Genomic DNA, 12709 nt, shown 5'->3' with positions numbered 1-12709 from the left:
TGTATTTGTTACTTGTGAATAATCACATGAAGGTTCTCTTCCTACATTTCACAGAGATTGTTTTGCTGAGCAGTTTAAATGTTTTCACTTGATTTTCAAATCTATTTTTTTATTTAAATAAATTGCATATTAAAAAAGTAATGCAGACAAACATGAAGACACAACATTCTGGGGGGAGATCTGATAAATAAGGCCCTCAAATGTCCCTGCTCGCTCGTCCAAAAGCAACTTTTTGTAAAGAACGCAACAACTTAACTGGGTTCCCGCGAGCAAATATAACTATGCTAAAAGCAAAAGGGAGAGGGGAGAGAGACTGCATAGAGGTGAGGGGGTGGGGACAGAGAAGGGGGACGAGAAGAGGCTGGAGGAGACAGACAAGGGGGAAGATCCAGAGAAGAATTTAAGGAGTGAAACACTAAAGGTATGTTTAACTCAACGAATCCCTGCATATAGGACTCATCCCCCACCCTGTCTGTGAGTGTTGAGAATATCAAAGTTGATTTGTTAATTGTGTGCTGATAATTGTCCTGTTTGTAACAGGCAGATTTATTGGGAGGAGGGTCATGTGACTGTTGTAGAAATCTGATACTATTTGAAGGGAGGCATTAGCAGGGTTTACGCATTTGCATCTTAAGAGTGCGGCATCTTAGTGACATCTTTAAGTGAATATATAGTGTAACAATAAGTTGACTGGGGACTGCATCTTTCTGCAAACTTCTACACAAGGCAACAAACAGTGAGCTTACCTGATTCCATGCTTGTTAGCTGGCACTTTTAACCCCCCCCCCCCCTGTACACTTTATTTACTGCAGCCTCTCCCAACACTTGACTGCACACAATTGAATCTCCCATCTCTCTCCCCCTCCCCCCCACAAATCACTCTTTAGACCCTGAACAGACCCTAGCATTGCAAATGCAGCAAAACCTTTTGGCAAGGAAAAGGCACACCTCTGCACACACGCTTGACTCACAACAGCTTCATGCAACATTACCTACCTCTGTGATAACTAGCATAATACTAGATTTATTATCTCAACTCTGTTCTTTCTTGTGGCCTCATGGAAATGTTACTCTCTCTATCCATTACAATCCCCTCCCTCCTGGCCCACACCCCATATCATCATCATACGCCCTGTATTACGCAAAAGTGTTTCGCGCCATTGTGCGCTTTATCAAAAATGTCTTCGATAAAACACACAACTACGTGAATCGCGTTGGAGGTTCCCGTATCTCTATATTAGTATGTTGCTGATGGCCAAATAAATATTTTTATTGCGATCCGGCTCCCATCATCTTTTTTCATAAGGCAGTGCACTGCTTCATTTCGTGCCCCACGGGAGACCTTCCACAACAGTTTCTGGCTGACCTTACCAGCTGCCCTTGGTACAGGATCGACTTAATTCCCAAACCCGATTTTGCACTTGATTATTTCCAATCCGAGTTCTTAAACCACTGTGGTACCCATGCTCCACTGCGCAGAATAAGGGTACGGGGGGGGTGGTGGTGGCGCTACCTTCCGTGGGTTACAATCGACCTTATAGCCCTCTACCATCTTAGGGATGACTTGTGGGAAAAGCTACAAGGTAACTGGCACTACTAAGGATCTTAATCACTACAGATGCCTGCAGAATATGTGCACAAGGCAAATAAGACACGCAAAAGCGCAATATTACTCTGACAATCTTTGCCAGAATACATCAAACCCAGCTAACTTATGGAAAGTTATCAACAATATATTCCAGCCATCTACAACCATGTAATATCATTAAGGAGGAAATTACTCTTAACAAATCCCACTGATATTACAAATGCATTCAATTAATACTTTGTCGGGTGTGCTACTATTTAGCGAAACCCAAACAACAAACATGAACCTCATTCTAAGAGTACCCCTGTAGCCCCCCCCCCCTCTCCGAACACTGCCCATAATTTTCAATGTGTCCCAGTATCTGAAGAGGAGATTTCACAAGCGCTCCTCAAATTAAAACTAAGCAGCCAATGTGGACCTAACTTACTGCAATCTAAGTTCTTAAGACTTTGTGCCCCAGCCATTGCCAAACTAATTGCTTCCCTAGTCAACTATTATGTCTGCAGGCCATTTATCCCTAAAACCTGGAGAACTGCCAGAGGTGTCCCAATCTTCAAAAATGGGGACAAAAACACTGTCTCAAACTACAGGCCAATCTCTCTTCTCCCAATACTATCCAAAGTCATGGAAAAATGTGTTCACTCCCAATTAAGCGATTACTATACCAAGACAAATTTCCCTAGCCAATTCCAATCTGGCTTTCGCCCCAAACACTCCACCGTAACTACCCTGCTAAAAGTTTGCAATGAGATCCAGTGTGGAATAGAACTGAGATAACTTACTGGTACAATATTGATAGATATATTTCAGTCTTTTGATACTGTTGATCATGTTATCTTGCTAAACACACTCCAGTGCTCTGGAATAGGGAAGCATGCTTTAAACTGGTTTCATGCCTACCTATCAGGTAGATCCCAACATGTGTCCATCTCAGGCTCTTAATGCCAACCCCTTGGATATCACCTGCGGTGTCCCACAAGGCTCTGTTGTGGGGCCCCTACTCTTCTCAGTGTTCATCAATGATCTTCCTACAGCTTGTAAGGAAGCTTCAATACACATTTATGCAAATGACACAATCGTATATGCACACAGCCCTAGTCTCTCCGACCTTGAACACGTACTGCAATCTGACGTTTTAAGACTTGAAAATTGGATTTCCCAAAACAAACTGTTTTTAAGCACAGACAAGACTGTAACAATGGCATTTGGGACCAAGGCTACAGAACCAACGCTGATGGCATCCTAGCCCTTGTTACTAGTTTTAAATACTTGGGCATATGCTTTGACTCCCATTTAACTTTTGGGATGCACATTGATATGCTGACCAAAAACCTATGCCAAGCTAGGTGTACTTTATACGAACAAATCCTCTCTAAGTCTGCTGGTCATAAAGTGTATCACACTCAGATGCTAATGCCAATTATAGACTATGGGGACATAGTATATGGCACAGTACCCCAAACCCACCGTGGCAAACTTGATACCCTCTACAATTCAATATGCCATTTTGTCCTCCAATGCAAACTACAACACATCACTGCAAAATGCTCAAAGAACAAGATTGATCATCACTTGAGTCTAGGTGCAAAGTTCACCTTTCCTGTCTTGCCTTCAAATACTTTCTGGGCAAGCTACCCGCCTATCTGAACAAGCTCCTCAATCCTACCACATGCAGCACTTATCATCTGAGATCTGACTCCAAAAGACTGTTCATGGTCCCAAGGTTCAGCAAAGTATCCGGCCGCTCCTCCTCCTCTTACCGTGCACCCCAAAACTGGAACAACCTACCGGAGACTCTCACAGCCGCCACCAGTCTAAGTTCTTTCAAAACTAAAGCTGTCACATTTTAATCTGGTCTGTAACTGTTACATATGCCCATAACATATTATCTCTTAGGCCGTGTCCATGGTGGATCCAATGGCGGGAGCGGCATCGCTCGTGCCAGATAGAAACCAATTGAAGCCACTGCATGTGTCCATCACGCACGCACATGGGCGGCTGATGCGTGGCGATACAAACATGTTTGTCTTTGCTTTCTCACTTAATGTAACTACAGCTCAACCCCCTTATAACGCTGTGCTTGGGGTCCAAAGAATCGCATCGCGTTATAAGCGAATCGCGTTAGAAATAATGTACAATTGTATGCATTGTACAATAAAGTATTTAAGATACCAATAATCGTGTTGTAAAGTATTCATAAATACGAAAATTGGGAGCCGCGCAGGCATCGCGTTATAAGCGGATTCGCGTTGAGCTGTATGTATTTGTAACCATGTATCTGTCATCATAACTCTGTGCCCAGGACATAAGTGAAAACGAGAGTTAACTCTCAATGTATTTATTACTTCCTGGTAAAACACTTTATAAATAAATAAACTAAGACTAAAGTTAAACAGCGGTTTGCTGCTTACGGTACATGCCAAACATTCATGTGACCGTGTTTTCTTTTTAACAAAGGGATTGCTGCACAAACAAAGGACACTTCAGCACATGATTAGTTAATCATTGTTAATTACTTATGAAACCCAATCTGAAATGAGAGCATATTCTGCACAGTTTGAGTCACAGACGCAATTGGTGACCAGGGTAAGACCTACCTTTTCTAGGTTGTTCTGTCCATCTAGTTTACAATCTGTTGCTTGTGTGTTCAAACCACACTGACCTTGGCTTTATTCCAGTTGGTCAATGGTTAAACAATTTGTATTTTATACAGCGCATAGCAACTAAACTAACATGGCTATTTCTATTTAATTCATTATTTTATATAGAACATTGCCTTCAGGTATTTTAAAGCAGCAGTCCAAGATGCCGTATTTAAAAAAAATGTCCATTTACTATATGCGCATCACTGCAATCCACACAATGATAAGTAATTAGCTAAGTTGATGATCGGTGAAGATTCGGCTCGGGGGTTCACTAAATGGCTGCCAGTGCAGCAGAAGAGGTCCAAAGATGCAAAGTTCTGTGGGGAAGTTCATGTGACCAGTCACTAGATACAATTGGTGCACTGCTAGAGGGGGCAGTGCTCAAAAAGAGGTGTGCCAGGGCCTCTTTCAGAAGAGGAAAGGGATGTGACTGTGTAAATGGTTGCTATAGAAACAAAAAAAATGATTGTTACATTATAATACATTAAAAATGTAATTCAGTTGTTTAAAAAAAAAATGCTACAAGTATTTTCTCATAGTACAGAACTGATTTATAAAAACAAAACAAAAAACAACACGTAGGATATTGCTTGGTCTGCAGCTTTAAGGTTGCAATTCCATTAAAACAAGACTGAAAAAACAAGAATCTTACAATCTGTACAGCACTTTTTTTTCTCCCCCTCCTTTCAGCCGATGCACAAGACTTTTACTTGCTTCATTTTAATGGGGGGGAAAAAATCCTATTTACATATTAAGTTCTCCAGTTTCCATTCTACGCACATTTGAAGTGAAACGTCTTTGTGTGTGCTCCAGTGCACCTTCCAGTGCTAGAAGACATCTTCAGACCCATTTACTTGAATGTGTTTTCCGGCCCTGGACAGAACAACATTATTTTGTGTACCTCCTGGTAAAATTGAATGTAGATGACACCTTGCTGGTCAATTTTTGGACCAGCCGCATCCAGAGTCACAACTGATGAGAGAATGAGGAGGCCATATTGAACGCTGTTATGAAGATAATAGAGGTAATTACGCATTTCAATCTTGAAGACCGCAGGGAACCAGCATACCATGGAACTCTGCCAGAAACACTGGCACAATGTAAGGGAAGACTGTAAAGAAGGGGGTTCCTGTAGTCAGGAACCCGGAACCCAGAGCTTGCCAGGACAACACAATCATCTATCACCTCAGTTAAACCCATTAAACATCACCTTTTGTTCAATTTTACCCATGTGATACTTCACATTTAACCCATTTTGTAACACTGTATGCGTCCCCTTGCGTCTATGCATGCGTGCCGTGCGCCGGAGGCCTCTGTGTATGCACGCCATGTGCCGGAGGCCTCTGCCCATGCACAGCCAACACAGGCCACCACGTCACTTCCGTTACTCTACTTCCGTTACCACGAAGGTAATTTGCGCAAGCGAAACTTTTGTAGGTGCCAGCAAAGAAGTTTCACTTCAAAAAATGTCCCACTTTAAAAAAAAAAAAAAAAAAAAAAAGATATCTACTGTATCTGAAATCCCAGTCTCCATGAGTAATGAATTCCAGGTAACTGCCCTTACTGTAAAGTACCCCTTTGATGAAATTGCCTCCAACCTTAAGTGATGACCCCGTGTCCTTTGTACTGTCCTTGGGATGTAAAGTTATTTTGAAGCGCCTTGTATTGTCCCAAAATAAATTTGTATATAGTTATCATATCCCCACTTAGATGCCTCTTTTCTAATGTAAACAAATTTAACTTAGTTGGCGCCCCACCCCCTTTATTAATGTGGTGGCTCTTCTTTGCACTTTTTCTAGTTCCATAATGTATTTTTATGGAGTGGTGCCCCAAACTGTACTCCATATTCAAAGGTATGGTCTTACTATTGGTTTATAGAGAGGCATAATTATGCTTTCCTTCCATCCATTTCCTGTTTGATGCAAGATAAAATCTCGTTTGCCTTTGCAGCTACTGCCTGACACTGGGAACTATTGCTAAGCCTGCAATCTAGAAGCACTCCAAATTCCTTCTCCATCAAGGATTCACCTAATGTTTCCCCATTTAATTTGTAAGCTGCCTGTTTATTCATGTGACTTGGTTTTCTGTATAACAAGTGGAATATGTTCTTTCAGGTGGGAGTTTATTAAATATTTTATTTTATAAGAAATTAACAAAGTATCATTCTAGGTCATTAGTGTAAATGCTTGTATCCAGCACACTATTAATGTATATGCAAAACAAAAATATTGTGCAACTGAGTAGCAAAAAAAAAAAAAAAAAAACTGGTTATTAAAATTACCTATTCAAACCTGAGTCTTTTAAAATTTGATATCAACGTAACCAATACAGTACTTCTGGTTGATATTTAAAAAAAAAAAAGGAAAAGGCTGCAGCATAAGAGTAAGAGAAATAATATTCTTGCATGTATAACATGGTATGTCCCATAATACCTATCTTTCCCCACATAGTATATCTGCTATATAAGTCCTGTTAAGTTCCAGGCAGTTGCGGGTTAATCTATGGGCCAGTAACACCCATTCTGCTATCCTAGAGAGTGAAGGAAGGAAGGTGGTGACTCATGGCCTGTGTATAGCCTATCACTGATGGGTACAGTCAATGAGCCCGCCCCTTCCAGAGTTTCCAAAGGAGGAGCATCAAAGTTAGAGGAGTCTGCCTCCTCCCCAAGGAGAGAGGAAGCGCTGTCAATCTCTCCCATTGCGAGAATACCAAGATTCAAGGCCCTACACTACTGGGGCAGCACCATCTAGAAGTCCTGGGACTTCAGAGAGACCATGCTGCTATGAAGAACTGCTGCAAGTATACACCACAATAAATCCTGTTCAACAATACCTCTGCCTGTGTCAGTTCCTGGTTAGGAGGGGTAAGGAGTGCAGTGATGGGGGCTGACACCCATACACCCGGGGTTCCATCACAGCTGGAGGCGCTGAAACACCAAGAGAAGATCTCACAGATCCACATAAGCCTGTCCTGTCTCATTACCACCTAAGCAGACGACTCAGTACTCCTGAAGCCTACAGGGAGGGTAGCGCTACCTTCGTACACTTTGGGGTGGGCACTCTTCTGTGGACACTGGGTCGTAGGTGCCCGGGGCACCCTCCGAACTGTGGGGGAAATTGGCTTATCACATTGCGTTGCTGCATGGGTGTGATATATGTATTGTTGTTATTGTATTGTTATAGTGTGTTACAGTAAATACAAGTTATATACCTGAGTGTATCATTCTTTACTCTATTGGTTCCTGTGAGGGGTTATCCCGCCCACGCTGGGATCCTTCATAGGTGGAGGCTCTGTACCCGAGGAAGCACAAGCTCACCCCAGGCTCCCAGCGGTGGAGGCTTAGGCCTCCTGTAAGCAAGCAGGTATTCAGCACGCGTAGTTCCCTTAGTCATAGGGGAAGGGGACTACATATGTATATATGTATACAACAAGAGACAAAGAGGCCCCAATTCTACATCCAACTTCAAAAATCATTTAGTACATTAATACTGTATATATATTATCTATATTCTGTCTTCATAAATATGGGTTATTTAGTTCAATACTTTGTCCAAAATATTTTACGCCTACAACCACATCACGGTAATTAGCAGGTCCCATACACATCACCCACGTCACGGTAATTAGCAGGTCCCATACACATCACATCACATAAAACATAGACGTATTAAAATATCCGGTTCCGTTGGGTCTAGCAGGTCCAAACTTCCCAGTTCTCATTTCCAGAACTGGGACACCATATGGTCCAAAAAGCGACTTGCTACGACCTACGGAACCAGAGTTACACAAATGCACATTAAATCATTTTTCACTTTAATACAAAAATCTCTGCTAAAAAAGAAATCTCAGCTTTTCACTAAATCCCCATTGAAAACAACGGGCAGCTCCGCCATAGACTTTCAATGGTAAATCGCCGCCATTGAAGTCAATGGGGTTTTTCTGCCATTGAAGTCTATGGGAAAAGTCCCGAACTTTCAAGGGGGTCCATACTCCGTTGGGTTGGTTCATGCGGGTCAAGGATGGTTCTGCAGTGATGCCGGAGCAGTGGCTACAGATACCCCAAACCTTGATCCGCTGAGCCCTCCGGAACCGGAGATATGGAGTACCAAATTTCAGCTTTTTCCACTTAGTCGTTTTTCAGAACCGCCTATGGCGCGACCCGCTCTATCTGGTTCGACACTTATCGGGGTCCAGGATTCAGGGACCCGGTGGTAGTCGAGTGGGGGGAAGCCCAGGAACTAGGGGCAAAAAGAATTTTATTCCTAGGTGCTCTAGAACTGTTTATTCCCACGCTAATTGACGTTGAACTTGACTCAAGTGATTTTAGCTCTTTTAAAGGACATTGTATCCGCTTTGACGGTTTGGACGGCAGCCAACTCGTTCTTCGAAAGGGTACCTCGAGGAATCTCCATTGAAGTCAATGGGCCCATTGACTTTCAATGGGAAACCGCCGCTCTCCCTCTCGGACGCCACCTGCTGGTCTTTACAGGAAACAGGACTAAAACAGCACAATTCTCCATTGGAATGCATTGAGCCCTAATGGCGGCCAATGGGGACCTGCAAAATGGTGCCTGAAAAGGCAGGAAAACTACACAAAGAGCTATAATCATTAAAGAATTATTAACCCTTGTGCTTCCGGATGGATTCTAGTGTGTGTGTGATGCAGACACAGATTAAACCCGACATTACAATTGAACAGGGGAACAGGGGAAAATACATTTACATGTTATGACAAGGGTTAAATCACAGTTCTGGGCCTCAGGTTAACCCCTTGTCTCCCTGGTGAGGTCAGGGGGGCCAAATGGGGTGCAACCCCTTTAATACCTGGCCACCCCCTTTCTCCCTCTACAGCTACCCCTGGTGTAAAGAAATGGGATTATCCATTATCAGTTTCTTGCTGATTTTAATTTTTTGCTTTAATTAGGGGCTCAACTCTCATCTATCAGCACGAGACACCACAGAAAAAGTGTCCCACACCCAAAGAGAGTTTAAGTATTCAAACAACGGCGCCAGTATGATTAGCACATATTGTTTAGAGTCTTAGTAAATATAACATTGGTTGACAGTTTAACTAAAATGTCAGATGACATTTTAGCAGATGTGGTCTTATGAGAACTGTTCTTAAATTGATTATCACATTTAACAAGATAACAGAAATTTAAGTATTGAGCCCTTAAAGTTATCCCAGGAAGACCATAGAACTTTTTGAAAGACAAATACTGTTTTAACACGTTCCTTAGTCGTATATTGTAATCTGTCCCACATTCATGACTTTACTGTCTCCGACAATGAAATTATGAAGAAATGGCAAACTTGAAAGGTACATTATTAACCTGATGTTTGTAGAGAACATACCTTCTCAGGATACAAGAACTATTTTAAACAACACAGTTTTGTAAGTCACCTATTAATAATTTAGTTTTACCTCCCTGGTAAACAAGCAGAGTTGGTCAGTATATCTATGTAATATACATGTTTGCATGTTTTCATACAGGGAGAGCACCTTTAAGAGGTATATGTATATGCTTGAGTTTATAACCAATATAAAAAAATCTTAAATAATCAGAATAATATACACACGCCCTGTGGGTTGAAGCAGACTTCATTTTTCGTCTAGAATACGGGTGCGCAAACTTTTCCCCGTGTGCACCCCTGCCTGCTCTGGGGCTCGCCCCTCGCCCCTCGCCCCCCCCTCCTCTTGGTGTCAAATGATGCGCTGGGTCGTGATGTCATGTTACTGTAACGCTTAAGTGCCCGCAGATCTGGCCAGTTCCCAGTACTGAGGTGGGTAAGGGTATAACAGGCACCCACAGCAGTGAGGGCGTGCCCGGAGTGTGGTAAGATGCGTTGCCGGGCCTGGTGAGAAAGGGTAGCCTGATACTTGCCGCGTCCGGGGTAACAGAGGTCCGAGGGTAGAGATCCGAAAGCCCTAGGTCAGGTGCAGGAGAGACCAGCGTAGTGAGGTCCAAAGCCGAGTCCAGGGAGTAGCGAGGTACACGAAGTCTAACGAGAGCCGAGGGTATCAAACGAGGGCAGGGACTGGAGCGAGAGCTGCAACACAAAAGAGAGCCAGGCGTAGACCTCCGTACTACAAGAGCCACAGGAAAACTATGCAGAGTGAGGAAGGAGAGGGCAGACAGGAACTATAAATGCAGGGGGACCAATGGGAGCAAGAGGCGGAGCGGGGACTTGACTGAGCGGTGTCCCAGGGATAGGTTAGAATGCCTGATGTGGTGTTCCCTAGTGGGAATGGCCTCCAGCTGCTGAGAGGTGGAGCCAAGGCTGCAGGAGGAGTGTAGAAGAGAACGGGTGCGGGCGCGCCCTGTAACACTCCTGCGCGCGCGCCCCTGCAGCGTGTGGGCGGAGGCAGCGTGTGCCGCGGAGGAGCAGAGCGGCGTCTGACCGGAGCGGGTAAGAAGCTGACGGGGAGGGGACCTAGGACGAGCGGCAGTACTGGGAGCCGGGGTGACGGGGACCCGCTGTGAAGCGCATGTCCCCCGATCCTAGTTACCATGGCAACGTGACTCCAAGGCATCATTTGATGCTGGGTTACCATGACGACGTGTCGCTGGAAGGTAAGGTGTGTTATAGAGGCCTCACGCGGTCCCCCGGCATTTAATTTAATTGCCTTGGGGGAAAGTGTGGGACCTCTATAACTGCTGTGCCCCCCCACCACCCCAGACAATCTTGCGCCCACCCAGTTTGCGCACCCCTGATCTAGAAAAAAAAATCTCTTGGGACCTTGAATTGGTGACATCTCTAGTTGGGACCTTGGGTTGGTTACGTTTCTAGTTGGGACTTTAGGTTGGTGACATCTCTAGTTGGGAACATGGGTTGGTGATATACCTGATTGGGACCTTGGGTTGATGACATCTCTAGTTGGGATCTTGGGTTGGTGACATCTCTAGTTGGGACCTTGGGTTGGTGATATATCTGATTGGGACCTTGGGTTGGTGACATCTCTAGTTGGGACTTTGGGTTGGTGACATCTCTAGTTGGGATTTTGGGTTGGTGACATCTCTGGTTGGGATTTTGGGTTGGTGATATCTCTAGTTGAGACTTTGGGCTGGTGACATCTCTAGTTGGGACCTTGGGTTGGTGACATCTCTAGTTGGGAACGTGGGTTGGTGACATCTATCGTTGGGACCTTGGGTTGGTTGGAGTGGAATCATTTTTCTTCTTTTTAGGCTAGACACCCAACAGTTGTAGAGAGGTCGCACAGTACCCGGATACAGCGCTGCCCTTGCACCCATAACTCCGGACACACCACTGTCCCTGCTCCCGGATACAGGGCTGTACATGCCCCCGGATGCGGTATAGCGGGCATGAGGAGCATTACGCGTTACCATGGATACCGCTCCAACGGTTTCCCGTTTCTATGGGAACGAGGGGCGGGGCAAGGAGTGCGTGTGTTAACGTGCGCTATGATTGGCCCAGCGGGTAGCGCGCGGTGGCTGACGGGATTGGGTTTTTGCGCATCCATTGGGGAAGTTACCCGGAGCGGAGGTCCGGCGGCGGGGGAGAGGAGGAAAGGTGCCGCGGCAGAGGAGAAAAGGTGCCGCGGCGGGGAGAGGGGCATGCCACCGGTGCTAAATGTGGGGACCTCTGTGTGTGTGTGTGTGTGTGTGTGTGTGTGTAGTGTGGTAAATATATATATATATATATATAGATATATACACACGCACCACGCAGTGATATGCTGCAGGACATATATCCTTAACCCTTGCAAAGCGTGTTGTTGCACCGCTCTGCGTGCTGTGCCCCTCTGTGTCTGCGTGCTGTGCCCCTCTGTGTCTGTGTGCTGTGCCCCTCTGTGTCTGCGTGCTGTGCCCCTGTGTCTGCGTGCTGTGCCCCTCTGTGTCTGCGTCCTGTGCCCCTCTGTGTCTGCGTGCTGTGCCCCTCTGTGTCTGCGTGCTGTGCCCCTCTGTGTCTGCGTGCTGTGCCCCTCTGTGTCTGCGTGCTGTGCCCCTCTGTGTCTGCGTCCTGTGCCCCTCTGTGTCTGCGTGCTGTGCCCCTCTGTGTCTGCGTGCTGTGCCCCTCTGTGTCTGCGTGCTGTGCCCCTCTGTGTCTGCGTGCTGTGCCCCTCTGTGTCTGCGTGCTGTGCCCCTCTGTGTCTGCGTGCTGTGCCCCTCTGTGTCTGCGTGCTGTGCCCCTCTGTGTCTGCGTGCTTTTGCATTTCTCTGCCTTTTATTACATCTGTGTGGTATTAAATATCTGTGATGTCACATCACTCTGCAGGGTATTATATCACTCAGCGTGTTATATCTATGCTCGTTATTATAGGTGATTATATACGCATACGCGCAGTTTTTCCGACTATCTCTTTCTGTTGTGGATAACCTTGTTTTCTGTCTTCCAGCTTGCATTTTTATTTTAAGTCATGTACGCATATAATTATATTTCACTTTTATAATACCATCACTGGGAGCGTGTTTTTTTTTCTTCTTGGCGTCCTGTATAGGAGAGCACTTTCTCT

At 45.0% G+C, this 12709-nt stretch overlaps 1 protein-coding gene across 3 annotated transcripts in view; it reads left to right on the top strand.

The window, feature by feature from the left end:
* Positions 1 to 11551: 11551 nt before the first annotated feature.
* The window catches only part of CCDC34 (coiled-coil domain containing 34), a 23836-nt gene continuing 22678 nt past the window's right edge, over positions 11552 to 12709 (top strand). The window contains exon 1 of one of the 3 annotated variants that reach the window (XM_075567293.1): positions 11552 to 11788. In XM_075567293.1, coding sequence (XP_075423408.1) covers positions 11559 to 11788 — 230 coding nt within the window. In that variant the 5' untranslated portion in view covers positions 11552 to 11558. Of the gene's footprint in view, positions 11829 to 12709 lie in introns of all 3 variants that reach the window. The other 2 variants (XM_075567295.1, XM_075567294.1) reach the window with 2 other exon arrangements.

This window comes from Ascaphus truei, chromosome 12 (genome assembly GCF_040206685.1).
Source record: "Ascaphus truei isolate aAscTru1 chromosome 12, aAscTru1.hap1, whole genome shotgun sequence".
NCBI lineage: Eukaryota > Metazoa > Chordata > Amphibia > Anura > Ascaphidae > Ascaphus > Ascaphus truei.
The sequence above is the reverse complement of the archived record's forward strand: the minus strand, read 5'-3'. Positions and strand labels throughout refer to the sequence as shown.